Source organism: Spermophilus citellus (assembly GCF_964194105.1).
Source record: "Spermophilus citellus genome assembly, chromosome: 7".
Taxonomy (NCBI): Eukaryota; Metazoa; Chordata; class Mammalia; order Rodentia; family Sciuridae; genus Spermophilus; species Spermophilus citellus.
In genome coordinates this window covers 116,208,775-116,231,868 of record NC_138188.1, presented here as the reverse complement: position 1 = coordinate 116,231,868, position 23,094 = coordinate 116,208,775, and the positions used below count along the sequence as shown (strand labels likewise).

The window sequence follows — 23,094 nt, the reverse complement described above, 5'->3', positions numbered from 1 at the left end:
GAGGCAAGTCACTTATAGAGACTTCTTAGTTTATCCCACCTATCTCTGTCTTCATTAAGTAAATTCTAGTTTCTCCTCTTATAACAAGGCTAGAAAGTGAAAGTTACATATTCAAATTTTTTAACATCTCATGTTAGGATTTTGTTTTGACAGCAATAGATGATAATACTAAAAAAATCAAATAAAAATGCTTAAATATAGTTTTCCTTTTAAAGAGCAAATGTTTTAAAATAAAACAAAAGAGCTAATAAAAGGGGAGTTACTGAGAAATGAATTGACCAAATCATATTGTAATATTGTCTGCATGTACAAATATGTAACAATGAATCCCACTACTATATATGTACCAAATGAAAAGCCAATGTATAGGACATATAAACTGAAAGATGTAATGGGCCTCTTATAATCCTGTGTGGATATTTTCAAACTTCATTTTAATAGGGAGCTTGTTTAAATTTTTCAAACAATATTTAATATCAAGATTATACACACAACACAGACCACTGCATATAAGGTTTTTCTGGGTGAAGTCTACATGAAGGCATGAGAGGCAAACTTCCTTCCACTCAGCCTTCTTCTCTGCATCCTTTCCTCTCCCACCACTATACTTCCCCAAAGATCTATTCTGAGGCAGAGTTTGGGGAGAACAGTTCAGTTTTCCTCAATAAACAGAGGAATAAAATCTGAAGAGGACAAGAGATTTACCCACTTAGCAGATCAGTGTGTCAATACAACCTGGTTTTTCACTTTGTCTATTTGACTTTGCATATATTACTTTCTCTAAACCTTAGGTGTCTGGTGTGTAAGATGGATGTGGTTATACTCACTTCCACAAACATTCAGAGTGCGAGAATGGTAACTGGTGAATGTAACTATTATCTTTATACCAACTCCCAAAGAAAACCCCCAGTTCTGCATGAAATGGAAGCATAAAAGTAATGGTTAATAATGGCAACCTTAGCTTAAAAATATTCTCTTTGATTTGTTTCAGGAAAGTAGTAGCTCATCCAAAAAGACGATTTGGCATCCCCATGGATCGGATTGGTAGAAACCGGCTTTCAAATTCTAGAGGCTAATTGATATCAAGTGTGAGTACAATTTGAATAAGTAGCAATGCATGCAAGTATTTGATTTAACATGTCATGATAGACTAATCCATTCTTGCTTATAAATCCCCTTTTTGATTTCTTAGCTCATAAATTCACTTTTTCAAGCATTTCTGTATACAATTAGTACATTGATGCTAAGCAATTTAATAGACATTTGGAAAACAGAGGAATGTCTTATATCTTCTTCATCCTAAAATATTATTTTCACAAATTTCTATGTAGTTAGTAAATATTAACATGAAAAAAGTTTAAACTTATAATGAAAACAATAAATCATCTTCATAAATATGCATAAGTGTATAGTCATCCCTTTGTTATAAAAAGCACACATTTTATTGATTATTATCAATGAAGATATTACTAGGATTATAATAATATGGAACATAGGAAAGAGAATGATATAGTAGAAAGAATATAAGTCATGGAATCAAAATACCCTATTCAAATCCTGGTTGTCATTCATTATCTTGTTTCTGTCAGTATACCTTATTTTTATATGTCTTTTATGTTAAACTAGTATAGTGTCATTGTGAAGATTAAATCAGATCTTTGTAGTAAATCTAGAATATGTTGCACACACAATACTTGTGATTAACAACAATTTACATTACCATTCTGAAAATATACTCTGTCTTGGGCCCTACACTTAGTGCTTCACATGCATTTCTTCATTGAATCATTCTGCCCCTTAAAGTAGAACTATTTCTATCTCCAGTATCTTGAGAAGCAGTGCAGAATATGGAATAAAAGTGTCAGGGGACATCAGGTTTTCTAGGTTCAAATCCCAGGTCATCTACCTGTTAGCTGAAGGACCGACCTTAAATTCTTAAATCTTACTTTATAAAATTAGTATAATAACAATTTCTAACACATAGTATTTTCCTAAGGATAAAAATGAATGATGCATATTAAGCACTTAGGGTAGTGCCTAACGTATAAGTATTTAATAAGGTATATGATTATTATTATTTTTATCATTATTATATAAGCAAGTAGAAGGTTTAGATATATTAATTAAATCACAAAGCCATATGGTAATACATGCAGATAGAATTAAAATCCAGGAAACTTAAATCCTGATTTTATATGTCAAACACTTTATTTAATCATATACATTGTGTTTTAAAAACTAAATATTTTTGAATATGAAATCTAGGCAATATATTTTCTCTCAATATGGCTTACACAGGTTTATCCTTTCTCCCAAACATTTAAGACAACCTATAACTACCTTATCAGTTTCAGGCTAACGAGGAGGTAATTCTGTTTCCTGTTTCTCTAACAATAATCCTCAGATCAATAATGCAGTCTCCAAAAGCATGGTTTTTGCCCATTCCCCCCTTAATTTAAATGAACCAATTTTCCTTCTCCTCAAATGCTTTACAGTCACAATAAGAAGTACATATTTTTATCAGAATGACTTAATTAAAATAAATTTTGTCCACTAGGTATTTGTTGATTAATGATGTTCTACAGTTACTGAATGCCCATAAATATAACTATTTATTGAATGCTACCTATTTTTATTTGTTCTAATTAGTTATACATGACAGTATAGTATGCATTTTGTCACATCATACATAAATGGAGTATAACTTCTCATTTTTATGATTGTGCATGTTGTAGAATCACACCAGTGGTATAATCACATATGTACATAGGATAATAATGTCTGATTCTTTCTACTATAATTCCTACCCCCATACTCCTTCCCCTTCCTACTACCTTTTGAACTGCACTATCTTCAAAACTCAGAATGAACTTTTTCTTCACATCTAGAATATACGAAGTACACTCATTCTTAAGAGTTGTTAAAAATCGCCACATTAAAGTAGGAAGTAGCTAATTGCTATTAAAACCCAAGTAACTCATGGAATAGGGCCCATGTCCTTCAGTTTCTTAATGTATTAATTGAATGGCACTGAGATTGAAACAATTAAATTCAATTAACTCTCCACCCTTGATTGTTACCCATTTTTAAATTTCTGAATTAAACCGAAACAAGTATGATAAACAAACTGTACAGGAAATACATGCTCATATGAATACTTATATAAAATCCCAGGCCATAGAAATTCTGGATAACTCCTAATCTACAGAGTTGAATTAATATAATCTTTCCTGAATCACTATTGGGTGCAATCCAAATTAGTAAATTTTATCCTTCTCTTAACAAATTTTGTTTAGCATCTTTAAAATTGCTTTTTTTAATCTTTAAAATCTTAAGACAGTTATATCATGAAAGACTGGTTTAGAAAAGAACTTAACATCATGTATTTTCTCTTTCCCTTTTGTAAATCATTGTGAATTCACCCTCTTAATTATTGTTTATATTCCCACAAATATCCCCAAGATTTTTTACTTCCTCATGTGAAGTTTTGTGTTTTATATGAATTACAGAACCCACAAAATGATATTTATATCCATTCAAATTTTCAAGATTATTTTTGACATCTTTCTTCCTATTGTGACTACATGCCTTTGAAAAAAGCATGTGATATAACATGCAACTCATTTATTAGATAACAAGTCATTGAATAATGTTCCTATAGTCAAACAGCTAAGTAGTTGGATATCCAGAATCTTAGAGTCTTTTTAATCCAATCCCAGTTTTTAAAGCAATTCAGGAAACAGGTGCTGTGAGAGGAAATTTATTTACCCAAACTTTTATAGACTCTTGGCCAAAGCAAGATCTAAGACTCAGGTTTGGCCTTCTAGGCCAACATTCTCTTCATGGCCCATCAGGCCTTCTTGGTGCTAAATTGTCATTGTTGAATTTTAACTTCACTGGTTATACTTTCTAAAACAAAGAGAAACAAGATCTTAGACATTCTGAAAATCTTTGTTTCATTTCTGTGAGGGTTGAAATATTATCTTTTGAAGCAAGTTTAGTTGTGGGTTTTCACCTTCTGGGTTTCATTTTAAGTCTTCACACCAAAAGTGAAACTGGAACCTAATCATGGAAGTTTTGCTTGGTTTGAGGTCAAGTCTATACACAGCTGCTATGCACTACCTAGTTTCCAAACTGATACCAATCTCCTCTGTGTTTTAGAAAAGAAGATAATCTAATATTTTCACAATATCTTTCTCAAATTATTAATACATTGTACCAAAGTTTTGAGTTTTTAAATGGGCCTTAGTTCTAAGCAACACAAATTTAAAGAGGTGTTCTATGTCTCAGGTATCATAGCTTCTCTAGACTCAATTAGCAAGTTCTGTACCTCTGCCATTAAAATCAGGATACCTGCCTGATGAATTTAGCAATATGACAATTAAGATGCCTCCATTAAGGCTATTATTTTAATAATGTGATGAATATGTGTGGTTTTATAATGACAATTTTTAAATAATTTTTATATAATTTTTTATACCTTTAATTTTTTATGTGGTGCTGAGGATCGAACCCAGGGCCTTGCACATGCTAGGTGAGCACTCTACTGCTGAGCCACGACCCCAGCCCATGACAATTTTTATTTTAGAAAAATTTTGATAACTATCATTTAAATAAATTAATATAACTCTCAAATATAGCAGGAAGATCATACATAAATGACAGTGTATGTTGGGATCCCTTTAACAAGAGCAAAATAGATAGCAATTATAGATATGTTAGCTAACAATAAACAGAAAGTTGTAGTGAGCTTTTCTTTATCTGTCTTTGGTTTGTCGTGACAGCATCCTTTGAGCCAAGATTGAAAGTTCAAGTGAAATAGAATACAGTAGATATATGAAGAAAGGAGTTTTAACAGAAACTTTTTATAAATTTTATTAACACATGAGCACAAACACCTAGAACATATACATTTTTTTAAATGTTCTTTAGTGCATTTTGATCCAAAACTATTGCATTATTTTCAAAATAAAAATATGCCATATAAATAAAAACTATGAAATATCATATAATTAGAGGTTTAGCTCATCTATTAAAGTTGATGGATTTTCACCTGATCTATCTCATTAGTTTTAGCAATTTCAACTTTCATTTTTTCAGATGCAACTTCCTTGGGTGAAATGACACAGAAATGTGGATGATGCTTCCGTGAAGTTCTTCATACTCCTTAAGCATAAAATTTTAAAGAACTGGCCTTCTGCAAATCTTTTCCAAACCTTGAACTTCAGTCCATCACGTCACAGTATTGTTTTGGTTTCATTAAATTATGCAGATCACTTCAATGCGTGTATATTTTAAATATGTATGTTAATTATTCAGGCATGGTTACCTGCTCGCCAGACCTCATTTTTTAATCACATTCAAAAAGCATGATAAAGATAAATACCTTCTATAAGCATGTACAATTCTTCTTCTTTTTTTTTTCAGTTAAAGAATAGTAATGAGAGAGATTTGAGTCTTAAAACTAGATAAAATCTGTTCATTATTGGGTAGTAAGGAAAGGCCATGATGTGTATTTTCGCTGGAGTACATTCACCTGTCTCTTTTTCTTTGTCCATAAACTTGTTGGTAATAATAATAATACTAGACTTTTATCATATTCAAGTTTTGTCCACTTTCACCAAATAAAACACAGCCCCAGTGAGCTGTAAAGCCAGAGTTGTTTTAGAGTTAAGGATATTACTCATTTGTTAAACTTTTATATTTCTTATTCCCCAAATTTTCTCTAAATTTTAACTGATAGCTAATAAACAGCAGCAGTGGTTCATTATGAGGGGAAAAACTACACAAAAAAGTAACAGATGAAAGTAGACAGGAAGTTAAAGAATCAGTAAGCAGTAAACCACCACCCAGACCGGGGCCAGCACAGCACAGAACATTTCAGCATAGAACAATGGCAAATCTTTTTTGGAAGTATTGACTCATCTAGGAAATTATTTACCCTAGTTCAGACACTGTTCTTAATAAGGCACTGAAGAGCATAATGTATTTGGAAGTGGTGTATTTAAAATGAGGCAGATTATTTTTAATTGACCTATCAAGGCATAAGAGTTTGCACTTTCGAAAATTCAGTTCTCAGTAAAAAGTGTGATGTTACTGCAGTTTAGGTGTATAAGCATTGTGTGCTGGAGATACTTTCAAAATACAAAAATAACATGGAACAGAGATTCAGCATGAGTAATTTGGCAGAAATGTGTAAAGCATCTGTAGAACACTCTTCCTTTAAACTCTCGAAAAACTCACCTTCCAACAGACCTAATATACTTGTATGGTACACAGAACAAAATAAACTCAAAGAAATAGCATGGTGACAAAAATACATTAGATAAGAATTGAATGGATGATTGGCCTAAGTTAAAAAATAAATAAATTTTTAGTTATCCAACATGCTTTTTAGAAACCCAATTTAGAAGATCTGAAAAGAGGTAAAAGAAATAATGGTGGATACTTAGAACACATAGCTGTTTTGCATAAAACTTCTCAGTTTTTTTGGAAATTTTCAAATTGCTTAAAAATCTTCAAAGTTTAGGGAAAAACAGTAAATGAGTGTTTATTTTATTTGTAATAGAGAGCTACAGTAAAGAGAAATTAATTTTGAGAAAGCTAATCAATTATGTTCTTCATATTTGTTTTAGCTATTTAGCTAGTTCTTGTTTTAGCTATCAGTAGCACTTGGGTAAATATTCTACAGGGCTCAAAGTTTGAGGGGATTATTTAAGAAGTAATGGTTACCACAGATCACAGAAAATATGCAACCTTTGACTTTTGTGGACTGGTCTATTTCCCTTAGCGTGTAGTTTCCAGTTTCATCCACTTATCAACAAATGCCATAAAGTCATTCTTCTTTATAGATGAGTAATACTCCATTATGTATATATAGAAGCTAATCCAAAATAAGGGGATGGGTTTATAAAACAATAGAATAAAGATAAGTAGAATAGACAAAGAGGAATGAAAGAAAGGGAGTAAGGATGGGATATAGAATGACAGTGGAATGAATCTGACACAACTTTCCTTTATACATATATGAATAGACCACAGTGAATTTTATCATCAGATACATCCATCAGACACTAATTAAAAAAAGAAAGACTAAGTAAATAGCAGAAAGATCAGTAGATTAGAAAAAAGGGAACAGGGGAAAGAAGGAGGGGGAGGGAAGAGGAAGTATTGGGAACTGAATTAGAACAAATTATATACCATGCTTCCATAATTATGTCAAAATGCATCCTGTTGTCATGTATAACTAAAGAGAACCAATAAAATTAATTAAAAGAAATAATGATTTCTCCTATCTACTTTCCCCAGCCTTCTGATGAACTATGGAGATGTTCCCTATTCCTGGGAAGTTCCTTCTTTCCATTTTATCCCATTTGAATATTAGTAAGCATCTAAAGCAACTAGGTGCTACTTTCTGCTTTGAAAAATGGTATTAAAAACTACTTCAGCTGAAATATTTCTTATGGGAAAGATTTGAAGTTGTGTTTCACAAATAGATTTCTATATAATATTTTTAATTCAAGATTGGGTTATGACATCCAATTAAATAAAATATGACATCACAATCTATTTGTTGATGTTTATTTTTATATGCAATGCCTGTCTAATATACACAAAACTTTAATGAAGAAAAAAATGTTTTCCCCATCTATAATTTCACTTTCATATTTTAATTTTTATCACTGACAAAATAGAAAATAAGTCAGCAATATCGTAGTTTAAATAGGATCCTCTTCTAATATAACTATAAATTAAGACATCACTTTCAGTTAAGAACATGAAACTCATTTCATTTCTCTGTTAAATGGACTTGCTTATTACTAAATCTAACTACATTTCATTGGAAAGCCACAAATTTGAAGGATTGTTTAGTTTGAAAATAATATGTTACCTTTTTAACTCCTTGCCCCCATGCAGTGTTTCATAATGCAAATGAATATATGAACATGGATTTCTGCCTGCTGGTGCAATTACATAACCAACTTTTTATGAGAGGACATTGATTCCTGGCTATATTATCTTAAAATTTATACTACAAAAAAGCTGTCAATTGTACGTTTAGACTGTAGATATCTTCAGGGAATTAAATTTCTTAAAGAAATTATTGAAAAAAAATAATAAAATCTTCTAAAAAGAAGAGGCATCAAAAACTTTGCTACATCGATGTTCATAGCAGCACAATTCACGATAGCAAGATTGTGGATCCAACCTAGAAGCCCTTCAATAGATGAATGGATTAAAAATGTGGCCTTTATACACAATGGAGTATTACTCTGCATTAAGAAATGACAAAATCATAGAATTTGGAGGGAAATGGATGGCATTAGAGCAGATTATGCTAAGTGAAGCTACTCAATCCTTAAAAAACAAATGCCAAATGTCTTCTTTGATATAAGGGGAGTAACCAAGGACAGGGTAGAGACGAAGAGCTGGAGAAGAAGATTAACATTAAACAGGGATGATAGGTGGGAGGGAAAGGGAGAGTTAAGGGAAATTGCATGGAATTGGAAGGTGAGCCTCAGGGTTATACACAATTACATATAAGAGGAAAGGAGGAGTAGGAGAAAAATTATATAAGTGGAAGAAACGATTTATAGTAGAGGGGATGGAGAGAGAGAAGGGGAGGGGAGGGGAGGGGAGGGGAGGGGGGACAGTGGAGAATGGGATAGACAGCAGAATACATCAGTCACTAGAAAGGCAATTTGTAAATCAATGGAAATGTAACTGATGTGACACAGCAATCTGTATACAAAAATGGGAGTTCATAACCCACTTGAATCAATCTGTGAAATATGGTATATTAAGAACTATGTAATGTTTTGAACAACCAACAATAAAATAATTAAAAAAAAACTTTGTGAATGTCATTATTTCCTTATACCCAAAGATTTAAGATGCTTAAATATTGTTCAGCTTTTCCAAAGTTAATAACCATGAGATGATAAAAGAATTTTTCATCTCTCTTTTGGTAAAAGTACTTTTGTGTTTACAACTGTTGTAAATACATGGAAACATCTTCAGGCATTACTGTGCCACTAATATTTATTAATGTCCACTTGAATAGTTCCTAACCAAGTATATTGGTAGCATTATAGGCAAGTTGCTAAAATTAGTCTGTTTTATGTACTGTTTTACTTTGAGGGGCTTAAGAAACACTGTTCATGTCATCTTTTGAGATTTTATCTTTAAGAACCACACATGATTAGATAAAAATCCATTTCTTCTTCATATGGTAAAGTAAGGGAATGTGTGTGAGCTCATCTGGTCAGCTACCACATACTAGTCAAGTCATTTAAATTCTTTAACTATAAAGTTTCTTTGATAATACCTCTGTTCCAGTATGGGTGGCAGACAGAATTCAGACTAAATTTCCAACCTTGGATTGGTTAAATAAGCTTTCTCAGATGTACTAGCCTGATGAATAGGCAGGAAACAAGGCCTGAGGGTGGAGCTCAGTGGTAGAGTCCTTGCCTATCATGCATAAGGCCCTGGGTTCAATCCCCAGTACCAAAAAAGAAGAAAGAAAAAGTAGGTGTGAAACAAAAATATAACAAAGGAAAACCAAGGAGCTCTTTGGTCTTTGGTTGGTGGTTTTTATTACACTAGGTCTATCCTCTTACAGGCATGCTGGGAGTCTTAAATAGTTTTGTAATGTTGTAGGGGAAACAGAGCTGAAAATTAATAGACATATTGTTTTGTAAGAAAGTTTTCTTACATTTTATTGTAAGAGATATCCAGCACTACTTCTCTTAGAGTCCAATAAATAATACATTTCTGCTTGTCAGTAATATATGTTTTTTTTTCAATAGTCTCAGTGACAATTGTTCAAATTAACAGAGAATAAAGGGTAACCAGCACAATCATAAAAAAATAATAATTCATATTTTCCACATAAATTGATACAATATAATTTATTTTAATTTTCAAAGATGCTTTTTAAAAATATTTTAACTGCAGTCATCATAAGACAAAACTATAAGCAATGAATTTATGAAAACATAAATAGATACAGCAATTTCAACTTCAGCTCAAAAGTAATTTTAATAGTCACATGCAATTCACCAATGCAAGTGATCTGTCATTTTTCACAACATAAACATTAAGTACATTGGAACCCACTTAGTAACAAAGTGAGAAAAATAATGTGCAGAATAAATACCACAGCATCTTTATGTTTGAAACAGTTGCAATATTTAAGCAGTAGAGATTTGGTAAATAGACATATAGATAGATCTTTGTCTGCCGTTCTTATCTTTTTTGCATCCATAGAAAAAGCTTTAGACACAGTATTTCCAAAAGCAAGCTAAAGAAAAAAAATGTTTTTATTAGATGGTATTTTATGAAACCTTATATTTTAATAAAATGTGTGTACTTCAGGGAGTAGGAGGGACTGCTTTGTGAAAAGCATATTCAATATAGTAGCTTTATGTGGATCTAGCTTTATCCTTAAATTAATTAAAATTAAATAACTAACAATTCAGCTTCTCCATTATACCAACTGCATGTCAAGCACTTGGTAGTGAGTGACTCGAAGCCATTGTCTACCAGAATGATAATGCAAACTAGAGAATGGTCCCATCACAGAAACTTCTATTGGACATAACTGTTATACATCACAAGGCATGTAATTCAATCCAGAGAACATGGTAGGATGACCTGTTAAATTCATTCTTTTATGTAATTGAAGTCTCAAAGAGGAAGTCACATAAGTAAAACACAGTGCTAAATTTGCTTTTATTTACTGAGAAAAGAGGAAGAAAGAGAGTTTCAACATCGCATTGCAAACCACCAAGTGATATTTAAATAAATTCAATCTTTATCACACTGAGCCTTCAAATTGTGATCATAAAATTGTGCTTCAGATTAATCAAATAAAATTTAGCATCACTTTAATCCTTAACTATGCAAATAAATCATTTTAAGTCTTCCATGGGCTGTCCCTGATCTATCATGTTTCTTACAGTAGGTTCATCTAGCTAATTATAAATTTCTTTCGTTTCCTTCTATCTAAATGTGTATAAAACCTTTGAGAGATGAGTCTTTGGTTCAGAAATAATGGGATGCACAATGAAAAAGAGTTAAAAAAACCCATAGTATAATTTAGCCACTCTCTGAAATAAATGATTAAACTCTATCTGCTTGCCCAGCTTTCCTTCCCCAACTAAACTCACTTTAAAAACACCTGTGCTTGGCACCACATATACATAATGTATGGCATAATACTCAGAGTATACTTCTCATTTCTACAAGATCCACAGCTTTCTTTAAACAAAACTAAACTCAAACCCCTGTGAAAGCAGAAGTCTATTTTTAGACATGAAACTGAGGAGCTTGGCCCACAAATCCAATTTTCTTTTTATAGTATGCCTTAGAAAGTTATCATCACTGTGCTCTCTGTCCTTTCAGAGATCTTTGAATATCTCTATCTGGCAGAAAAATATAAAATTACACTTAGCCAAGACATACTTATACCACATAAGCAGTTCAACTGCATATGTAATGCAATACAATTTGGAGAAATTTTGGACCTAGTTGAAAGGAATTGTTTATGAGGGGTATTGCCATAGAGCCAACTGAACTCACCACTGATTACAATCATTTATCATTTACATGAAGTAAAACTCCAGCCCTCATCCTGGTGTCCCCTGATATCTCATTCAATTTCCCATTATTAATGCTATGCTTGGTATTACACGACTATGTTTTTAACAGTTATCCATTAACTATATATTAAACAATTTTAAAAGTTAGAATATATCATAGCAAGTGTACATTCCTACTGCTGAAACCTGGATTTCTAGGTCCATTTCACATTTGCATATTGTTTTATGTGGTAGTCACTTTCTACTTATGCCAATAATACTCACTTTGCACATAATGTGGGCTAAATTTTTGTGACTTTATTTCATACATTCATCACCATAAATATTTATTTATTTACTATGACACACAAACATGTTTTAATACCCCTTGCATAAAAATGAAAAAACAAAAAAGCTTCTTGAGGCTCTCAAACAAGTAATTCTAGCTAATCTCCCATTTTTTTCTACCCTTTATGACAAAATTCCTAAAAAGTATTGTCTGTTGTCAGTGATTCTAGTTCATTAATCATGATTTCTTTAACCAAAAGTTTACCAATTATTTTCAAAGTCATTGACATTTTTTTGGTGCCAAATTGAGCTGGAAGGTATCAATTCTTATTGTATCTATCATAGCTTTAGTCTCCTTTATGGAAACCCCTTCTTATTTGACTTCTGGGCACATTTTTTTTGTTGCCTCCTTCTGTGGTGATTACTCCTACTCAGTCCCTTCAACTAATTCCCTTTTATCTGTCCAATCTCTAAATTTGGAGACACCTAGACCTCGGCCTTTGCATATGTTCTCTCTATATCTGGAATCATTTTCTTAGTAGTCTCATCACAATGCCCAATATGGAGATGCTAATAAATACCAAATTTAAATCTCCAATCTGGGTTAATTTCCTAAATTCCAAAGTCATATATCCAATGATCTCCTCAAATTACTACTAAGGCAATTTAGTTACACATGGCATAATAAGCCCAAAATGTCTGTGATAGGGATGGAACTTTCCAACTATTTCTTTTTCCTTCCCCTAGATTTCCCAGGTGCCCCAATCTCATAAAGTTAGATTTGGATCATAGACTTAGTTCCTACTATTAAAAGCATGTTTACTTCTTTCCTCTTCTATTCTGCTGTGTAGACACAAGACACCATGTGTTCCACACAATAGGCACAAAGTGGAGGGAATATAATGAACAGAGGCAAGACTTCATGTAAAATCAGAAAAAAAAAACCTTAGAGGACATCACACCTCTTTATTTTAAGGATATTTTGTTAATGTAATATATTTCAATATCCAAATTGTAACTCAAAGTAGGATGCTTCTCCAAGAAATATATAAAATATGACACAGTCTCAGCAACTCACTAATGGCAGAAAATGAAACTGATATTATGTTTTGGAAAAATTAAGAGCCATTTAACAAAACAGTAAAATATGTGGTAAAGCTGGCATATGTAATAGCTTGGAATTCAAATCATTCATCTCTTGATCTTCTAGACAAAAAATTGGAAAATAGAAAAATAAGAAATATGTTTGGTTATTTGGGGATTCATTTAGCAAAAACTAGCAAGAGATTGATGAGTTCAGGAAGGAACTGGTATCTTTGTCAACAAATAAAATTGGATTAAAGAGAGATTAGAAATACAGTGTCTTGAGATGACAAAAAAAGCCAACAGCTTCTAGATCCCAAGAACTATGAAAGGAAATTTTAAAATAACTTCAAGTGACAGACTCAGGAAATATCAGTTGGAATAAAGAGCTGGGGGTCGGGGTGGACACACAGACTAAGTATGCAGTGTTTAAGGATTATTCCAGACACCTTCAAGGCAGCTGCTATTAAGTTGGGGTAAGAATGCAAAAAATTATAATAGTTCAAAGATATGATATGTTATGTAGAAAACAGTGGAAAAGCTCTCTAAGTTTGTGAAAAGTATCATTGAAAAAGAAGTCATAAACCTTAGAAACAAAAATGTCTTTGGCCCTTTGAAACAAAGCTCATACTTCTAACCTTGTAAGAGTTTGAAAAGACCCCAAAAAAGCATGTGATTCACAAGAAGGAATATTCCATCTAGTGAGACATGCATTCAGGGACATTAATGGAAAAACCAAAACTTCAAAAAAGATGGAGCCAAGGGAAACCAAACAACCATCAAAGGAACTCTCCTGAGAACCACCACGCCCTAATCAAGAAACCATTCTCCATCCTCAGGGCAGGGTCCTTCACAATACTTGCCCCAAGATATTTCCAAATTGCAGGAGGCCACCATTCCAGTCAGTGTTTATCTCCTGTCCTCCTTTATGAATGAGATTGTTGAATGTGGTTATACTTTCCCTGTTCCTCTGCCAATTATTGGGTTTGCATGGGGTGGATATCTTGTCTTTTTAGTTTAAAATGTCCGTAAATAAAGAGTAGACATGTTGTGTTTAGTGAAGACTAGGCACCACACCCAATGCCTGTTCTTGGTGCTTTGTGGCCCCAGTGAAAAGCATTTGGAATTGTCTCTAATGGGAGTGGATAAGGGGGATCTATGTTTTTAAGAAGATAACAAAGGACTGACTGTGTGGAGGCAGAGCTCTTCAAGATAGGGATGGAACTTTCCAACTATTCTTTGTGTTTCTCTACATTTCCCAGGTGCCCCCAATCTCATAAAGTTAGAATTGGATCATGGACTTAGTTCCTACAATTAAGAGCATGTTTACTTCCTTCCTTTTCTATTCTGCTGTGTGGACACCATGTGTTCTACACAATAGGCACAAAGTGAAGAGAATATGACGAACATAGGTAAGACTTCATGTAAACTCAGAAAAAAAACTTGCACACATTTACCAGTGTGTCTTGCTGACTGTCTTGCTAATGCCTAGTCTATTTTGGAAAATATAAAACTTCTGATATATGCTAAGTTCATAGATACTAGTTTATCCTCTTTCCTTTTAGTAGTATTATAAAAAGATACTTTTATAAAATTTAAATTCACATCTGGAATAAGGAGACAAGTAAAAATATATGTACCCTAAGAAATTTCACATCAATAATGGATGGGGATAGACAGAGTACATTTAATTTTTTCAATACTAAGAACTGAGTCAGCAAAATCAAGAATTTCCTGGAAAAACTATGAAAATTTAGAGTGATGCAAAAGAATCTGGGTAAGTTTAACTGTTATGAATGAACATTGGAGTTCAGAGCAAGTGTTACAGAAGTGGGGTTCCCTTCACATAAAGGAAAAAGGTCTGAAGATCTGAATTAACTGAAAATTGAACTACTTTTATTTTTGAACCACCTGGGATCGACTTTTAGGCCAAAATAGCAACAGTAAACCAGAAGTTTTAAGCATTAGGGACCCTTTTCACTGAAACCTGGTAAGTATGACCGTCCAACCATTACAAAGCTCAGATTCATTCCAGGGGAACACTCTCATTAGAATTGCTTTTCAAAAATATGAGTCTTGATCTTGATCATTACCATCAGATTAGAAAATATCCACTTCATCTTTTCCATCTCACAATTAATTATGAAAATAACAGTTTACAAGTCAGTTACAAAACTTTCAAATAAAAGCTTACCTCGTTTGATAGGATGGGAAGAGGATAGACCATCTATAGCATAGGACAGCTCAGCATCTTTTGCCTCCGTAAGCTGTTCTTTGAGTTTTTCTAGCTGTTAAGATTTTTAAAAGATAATTAATTAGCCTTTAATAACCACCACTGTAGTCTCCATTGAAGAAAAGAAAAAACAAATGCAAGAAATAGAAAGAAAGATGGAAGAAAAGAAGAGAGAGAAAAAGAGGAAAGGAATAAGAGGAAATAAGCAAAAGAAATGCGTGAAAATAATAGGAGCTAGGTGTGGGGGTGCATGCCTGTAATCCCAAAGAAATGGGAGGCTGAGGGAGGAGGATCACAAGAGGGAATATTAACAAGACTCTGTCTCAAAACAGAAAGAAAAAGGTCCGGGGATGTGGTTCAGTAATAAAGCACCCCTGGGCTCAATTCTCATTCCCCTTCAAAAAAAAAAAAATGGGAAACTTGCATTTAGAGGCTGTCTGAAAAAGGTACACAACTCAGGTAGGTATGCAAAGAAATAGAGCTTTGGTGAAAGAAGGCAACTCTGAGTGTCAATTCATAGGGAAATGTAGTCTGGGTAGCTGCTCTTGATTTTATGTCACCTATAATGAGAAGTCCTTTCAAGGAGTTCCAAATAGTTATAGGAAAGTCTAGATTTCCTGAAATCTTTGTCCTTTCTCACAGGAAGGGAGAAATATTTTGAGAATCTAAGGTTTCAATCAAAAATTCCACTTGTCTGAATTTTCAACAAGCTTGCCAGTTGCCTAACCCCTGAAGACACAACTACCAAAATAGGGTTCAGCCTGGACCAACTCATGAATCCACATCCTTGCTGCTTGGAAGAGAATGATGGGCATAATTCTCTCTCCTCAAGGACAACACAGTTCACAGAATAATGGAATAGCATCCAATTGTTTTCAAGAGAGTTTAGAAATCATGCAATTCAATGATTTTCAAACCATCTTCATAAAATGCCAAGGAGTGAAGAAGATGGGGTTGATAGGAGGCTCCCTTTCAAGAAGGCCACACTGCGGTCTCTCCAAGCCATTTGCCTGAATTACAGTAGCTCCATTCTTAGATGTTTCATAGACAGAACACACAACATTTTGTTGGGGGAAAAAATTTCCCATGGTTCAAAAATAATAACTAGAAGAAACACCAATTTCTAGCCTCCTATTTTACAGATGAGATTTCTAGAGAATTTTAGTTGGCCAAAGTTCTCATACTTGGGTAACTAGAGAGCTAAAACTACAATCTAGATTTCTAAACATTTTATACTTAAGATCATACAGCCATAGTTTTGTTTTGTGTTGTATAGTGTACTTTAATTGTTTTGTGTTGTATAGTATACCAGTTCCTAAAAAATATTGGTTTCACTCTTCCTCCAGCGGGAACAATGTTTCACAATACAGTATTAATAATTTTTCAGGGGCAGGCCATTACTGGAGATTGAACTCAGGAGCACTTTACCACTGAGCCACATCTTCCAGCCCTACTTTGTATTTTACTTAGAGACAGGATCTCACTGAGTTGCTTAGGACCTCATTTTTGCTGAGGCTGGCTTTGAACTGGTGATTCTTCTGTCTCAGACCCCCAAAGCCGCTGGGATTATAGGTGTGCACCACCGCACCTAGCTAGTAGTAATATATTTTTTTAAATTATGTGACAAAAATTGTTTTATAATTGTTATTAAAATTGAATGTTTAAGTATTACACATTCTCACCTGGTTATGTTCTCCCAAATTGTTAGCCAGTTCTAAATCTGTAAAAAAAAAAATGTGTCATATGAAAAATGGACACTGCAATAAATATTTAATCACTTCAAGAAACACATTCAAAATCTTACATGGAAGGCAAAGGTCTTTTTCATATGATTTGAGGTTACCTACGAATTCCTAATATAAAAACTCAATGTATTTTTCAATACCCATAATATTAAAGTTCAATCAGTTAAGTCATGAGAAAATATCTCCTTCCAACATTAATCACAAAATTTTCTAACATAGATCAATAGTTACATCGTTGACTATTTTATAATAAACTCCTATAATTTTACTGACATGGAAAATATTAAAAGAAAAAAATCAAAAGAGCAGATACAAATTCTACATGTAAATAATTTCTTTGGGAAAGAAAATTCACCCAAAATACTAACAGTAACTCTCCCGATTTTATAATTTCAAATTTTTTTTTGTAATTTTGTTAATTTTCTCCAGTGGGAATACCTTACTTCTAACTTTAAAATCTTGCTTTATTAAAAAGTATTAATTAAGGCTTTTTATTTATTTGTTTTTGCAGTAGAGATGAAACCTAAGGCCTTGCATATGCTAGGCAAATGTTCTACTAAGCTACATTCCCAGCCCTAAAGTATTCTTTTAGCTAATATTTTGTCCTATATATATAAACCTTAAAAAAAGGCTACTGCAGATGTTGTATGAGAGGGCACCACATTGTTGTATTGTGACATTTTCTAGACTTGCTAAATTTCTGACAAAATTTCAATAATTTCTTGGAGAGCAGTTTGGTGCATACTTGTAAATATACTACAAAGGAAAACAATCTCAGTTAATGTACCATCAGTTCCTAATTTATAGTCTCCACGCCAGCCACTTTCCAAATTGCAATTCCATTTAGGACCTTCAAATATAGCAGAATAATAACTCCATGGCTATCAGCATAAATATGAAACAACAGCAACACTTAAGCCTTCAGTATAGGGATATGAAGTATCTTTTATTATTATTATTATTATTATTATTATTATTATTATTATTTTAATTGTTAACTTTTTTGACACATTACGGCCTGTACATGCTAGGCTAGCACTCTACCACTGAGCTACATTCCCCAGTAGAAATGAAAGAGCAGGCCTGAAGATAGAATAGATTGTTTAATAGCAAAATCTTGACTTCATTCTTAACTCACCAGTGTTGGAGGGCCTCTGGAAATCAAACTTTTTATTCAGGAGAGTCCATAATAGTTCCTCACGATTCATATCTTTCTTATGTAGAAACAGTTCATTTCCTGTAATGATCACACACCACCATTTCCAATTGGAGTCAGTCACTGAAATTGTTTCTAATTAAATGGATTGCACTGGCAACTCTCAATGTATATATTCACCAATAATAGAGATGTAGAGAGATGTATAATTCAAAGAGACCATTTTATAAATCAGTGACTATATATGAACAGAGAGAGATGATGTGAGAGAGAATTACATGGAAGATTGTACCCTAATCCTTTGTGTGTGCTATTTTGAGTAGTGAAATTGCAGGTAAATTGTACTTCCCTCTTTATAATTTGTGTTTTTAAAATATTATGTTACTGCATTTAACATAAGAAATAAAAATCTAAAAGTTGTTTTAAAGAGAAAATAGTAACATTTGATTTTTATTTGATTTGATATGTATATTTAAATACAAATCAATTGAAATGCTACCTACTTTTTCATATTGACATCTTTCAATTTTTCTTGATTTACTCACAGCCATTTATTACTTGCAACTCTCTCAGAACTACAAACGTCTTTATTCTGGAGTAGAAATTGGGACAACAACTTGATTCAAGGTGTAAAATATGGAATATTTGACAAGATTTCGACTAATAATGCCATTGAAATAATAATTAGATATAGCAATGAACTTTAATGACTGCAGGCTTATTTCCCCTTTCCTTCTCTCCTCATAATAACTGCTACAGGGTGGACCAAAGCTAGGTTACCCAGGTTGAAGGTTAGGAGTGACAGTACTACAGATTTAGCTAGAGGACTGGATTCATAACCTGACTGTATTCTGTAAGTCATCTGTCTTCCCTGTGTCTAAAAAATGTCAGTTGTTGAAAGAAGTTAAGTGGCTAAGTAAAGGAAGAAAATGATGATTTGGGGCCAGTGACATCATCAAAGTTTTCTGCACTGACCAAAGATACTTAATTGTGATTCAGTTCTTCAGTTTCCTTTGGTTCATAGATTAGAAACTATCTGCATGAGACTTTTTTTTTCTTTTGACTATTTAAAATATTAATAGAATATTAATGTAAGTTTTGCTCAACATTAATTAGACAAAGATCCTCAAGAGATGGTTAATAAAAAGATATGATTAGGTAATGCCTTTTATTCTAATCATTCCTTAAAATGTTAAATTATAATCTTTAAAATGTTTTCATTTGATTTAAAAAAAAGGTGTATTTTAAAGCAAGATGACAATGACTACTGTTTCAGAAAGAGAACTGTTAGGCTGAGATAAGAGAAATAGATTAATTGCTTTCAATTTGGAAAATTCATGAGAGTAGGAGGAAGATAACTAGGAAAATATGAACCTAAGTTTTCATTTGCTTACTGCACAGTTCATTTCTCTGCATATGTAAGTGGAATTTTTTAAAAAAAACAAAATGAATATATTTGCCTATATCATTTTTGCTTCTAGTGACTATACCTGCATGACTATTTGTCCTCAGAAGTTCTTTTTGCCACTTTTAAAGACAACCATCTTTTAATGGAGTCTCTAAGGACAGAATTTATTTCAAGAAGTTGAACATTTTATTTCTAAAGTAAAGAAAAATATTGGCTAAGAAAAACAACTGAAAATAAGTCTTTGTCTTACTTTTGTTTTTAGTTTTAAAACACATAGCTTTAAAATAGAAAACATGTACTTTAAAAATGTTTCTACCTTCGAACAGCAGATTAAGATTGATAAAGTATTTGCTTATGAAAGATCTGAGCATAGATGACCTTTGGCATAAAGGATGGTAACACTGTTCAGCTGCTAGAGTGAGTGATGTTGCAAATACACAGAAAATGTTGACTCATTGCCACTCTCTACATACTAAATCTGAAAAATTTTAGTTATCCCCTTGCTTTTCATGTGAAGCTTTTAACTGAACAGAGTCAAGAGATTTTACCAGAAAGAAACTTGGAAGCTCTCAAAATGATAATATAACAAAAATTAAATTTTCCATACTTCTGATCATTCTTTCTTTCACCTTGGTGGTAAGGGATTTTTCCAACTTCGGATTATCTACTGAGGCACACTTTCGTATGGCCCCAGGAAATAAAGGCAGGAAGGAGAATGCCCTTTGTCTTAGATGTTATCTACCAGATAGAGAGAAAGCTTTATAGTCAATATCAGCAGATAAATGTTGGCTTGAAATACTTGGTAACTTTCAGACATTTGTGTAGGGAGAGAAGCTCCCTCTAGTCTTGAACAATTTAGATCAGAAAATAATATTAATAAGAAAACTTAATATTCCTCATTAATATTTGATGACACTGAGATCAAAGAGGATGTCAGAGATAGATGTTCCCAGGATGCTGCTGGTGAGTTAAGGAAATCACTGTGTGGAATTCCAAGGTCAGAGTATTATTGATTTGTAATGTAGTAAAACTATAGAACTAGTTTTTTAAAATATATTTTACATACATCTGAAATTGGAAGTTACAATTAGTTATCACTAACTTACACTTAATTTTGTGAAGTTCTCAACAAATGGCCATATTTTCCCTCACATTTACACTGTGTTAAAAATATTAGAAATCTAAGTATTTTGCAGAAAGAGACCTACCAAGTATAATGATTTTGACTGGATAAACAAAGATGTGAGTGCCATTAATAAAATCCAGAATCTTTGACTCCCAGACTTTTATTTAAGTTTCTGTTACTATCTGTTTTTCAAAGTGAAAACTCTCATAAATAAAAAGATGCATGCAAATTTATTTCTGTTTTCAAAAGAACTGTTCTAATTTTCTTTGACTTTTAAAACCACATTGGAGGTAACAAGTTCTTGTAAAATTGACTTAGATCCAAATGTGGGAAGCTTGATCCCTTTTCTCAATCTGGTGTCATGGACAAAATTTATTACATTCTGTCTTGACTCCCTCTATGAAAGAGTAAAGGAGGTCCTTCCTGACAAGGACATCAGTTAGATGAAAAAAAAAAAAAAAAAAAAAACAGAATTTAAGCCAGAAGGGATATTATTTGAAGAACATTATTATTACATTTTAAGTCACTATTTTTAAAACATAAAATATATATTTTTATATATGAAATATATAAACATTTCAATAAGGTTGATTGCCTAATAAATCAGCACAAAATTTAGACTTACTTATTTTCAGAGCTACTTCTACTATAGAATGCACTGAAAATTTTAAAGAAAGATCACATTATGATATGATAAGAGCAGAAACTTATCTTCATTAATTTTGTCATGGTATTGCAAATGTCATAAATTATTTCATTTATCATAATTGTCATAAATTTGCTAGAAATCTGATAAATATAGTCAGTGCATAATATGGGTGTTAGCATTGCCCTCCTGAAAGTACTATGGTTTCCCATGCACTATTTTTTTTCTTTCTTATTAGTTCTTTTTAGTCACATATAACATTAGGATTCATTTTGACATAATTATAAAAGCATGGTCTCCACTATTATTCCTAAATTCCTGCAAATACATTTTTATCTTATTGTAGTTTTCCTTGAGATGCTCTCTTTCATAAGTAATTCATTAATAACCTTGAAGAATGAAAATCTCCTTTCTTCAAGATGGAGAAGGAATATGCATTGAATTTGTCATTGACTACAATACTGTTACACAAAAAATAAATGCCACACAATTAGAAAAAAATTAAGTGTAAATGAAATTAATTTAGTACAATGTTGAGTAAAATTGATTTGGTATACATTATTTTACTTACTTTGCTTAAAAGGAAAACATCATAGAATCCATTTGATTCAGAACAGCAACTTTTCAAGGGGAGGTTTGGCAATTAAATTATATTTTTTGTCTTACATCCACATTGTAATAAGGATTTTTTGAAAATCAAAGTGATATAAAGGGGAAGGTTAGGATGACTTACCCACTTCTAGGATTTTAGATTTATGTGCACATACCTTGGGTGAGATATGGCCATCCATGCACTGATTCTAAAAAGATCATCACAGACACCAAAGTTAGTCCAAAGCAAAAAGGGGTTGAGAAAATCTTCATGTTAAAAATCTTCTTCCCTGCTAGCAGAGAAACTGACTTTCCAACTCAAGGCGGTTATTTCAGTGCAGCAGAGCTCACATTTAAAATCAAATGTGCTTCAACTACGAATCTTCTAGATAAGGAAAAAAAAATCATAAAATGTAATGGGTCCTGTCAACATGATTTAGTACTTGGAGAAGTGACAGGTTATATAGTCAATGGCAGGAAAAACTGGATCAATATATCTCATACTTGCCCATTTCACTAAAAGCAAGCATTCCTATGCATGCCCACACACTCAAACACACACATAAGCATAAGGCAAAGACTTGGAATGCAAAAGCTGTGGGTTGAACATTTGTAATTTATTGCTTAATTTCTTGATTCCAGGATTAATTAATCCCACTAGGCTAAGAACATAGAAGGCAGGTAAAAGCAGAGAAAATACTTTCCATTTCTCTTAAACCAAGGGATAGTCTTTCAGATAGCAATGTAACCATCATTTCATTCTTAACCAACCAAATAAATTAAAGTTGGGAAGAGCTCCAATTTGAAATGAATCATAATGGGATAACATTACTGTCTCACTGCACTGGAGAAGGATGGTTTCATTTTGCTGCAACCAGCACTTTTATAAATTCAGGCTCAATTTAGTTAATTCAAAGCTGGCAAATGTCCCATCAGTTACTCTCTTTAATACACCCCTTAATTGTGATGGTATTCTTTTTTAAGTCAAAGTCTTTCTTTATATCTCCAATTCCAATTTTATGGCTCCAGAGATGCTATAATGACCTCTGGTCTTGGCATTTATGACTCCCAAGGGATTAAGATGCATCAGTTCTAAAACTGATTCAGTTCCAAGTGTACACACTGCAGCACATGATGATATTAATTAATTAGGGGCAGTAACCAAACTTTTCTCATAACCACTGCTTTAATATTTTCCTGAATAAAATCTACACTAATTAGTTTGATATTTAGGCT

The 23,094-nt window shown here is 32.6% G+C and overlaps 2 protein-coding genes across 3 annotated transcripts in view; one reads left to right on the top strand and one right to left on the bottom strand.

The window, feature by feature from the left end:
- OSTN (osteocrin) overlaps nt 1-8,123 on the top strand; it is a 58,853-nt gene extending 50,730 nt beyond the window's left edge. For both annotated transcript variants that reach the window (XM_081302047.1, XM_081302048.1), the window contains exons 4-5: nt 992-1,088; nt 5,101-8,123. In XM_081302047.1, coding sequence (XP_081158173.1) covers nt 992-1,076 — 85 coding nt within the window. In that variant the 3' untranslated portion in view covers nt 1,077-1,088; nt 5,101-8,123. The remainder of the gene's footprint in view (nt 1-991; nt 1,089-5,100) is intronic.
- Nucleotides 8,124-10,277: 2,154 nt separating this feature from the next.
- Nucleotides 10,278-22,131, bottom strand: UTS2B (urotensin 2B; the record flags this gene model as incomplete). The annotated part of the gene is made up of 5 exons (XM_081301968.1): nt 10,278-10,303; nt 15,148-15,241; nt 16,869-16,906; nt 18,070-18,168; nt 22,035-22,131. The coding sequence occupies 5 exons, from the start codon at nt 22,129-22,131 to the stop codon at nt 10,278-10,280; spliced, it is 354 nt and encodes a 117-aa protein (XP_081158094.1).
- Between the last annotated feature and the right edge of the window lie 963 nt (nt 22,132-23,094).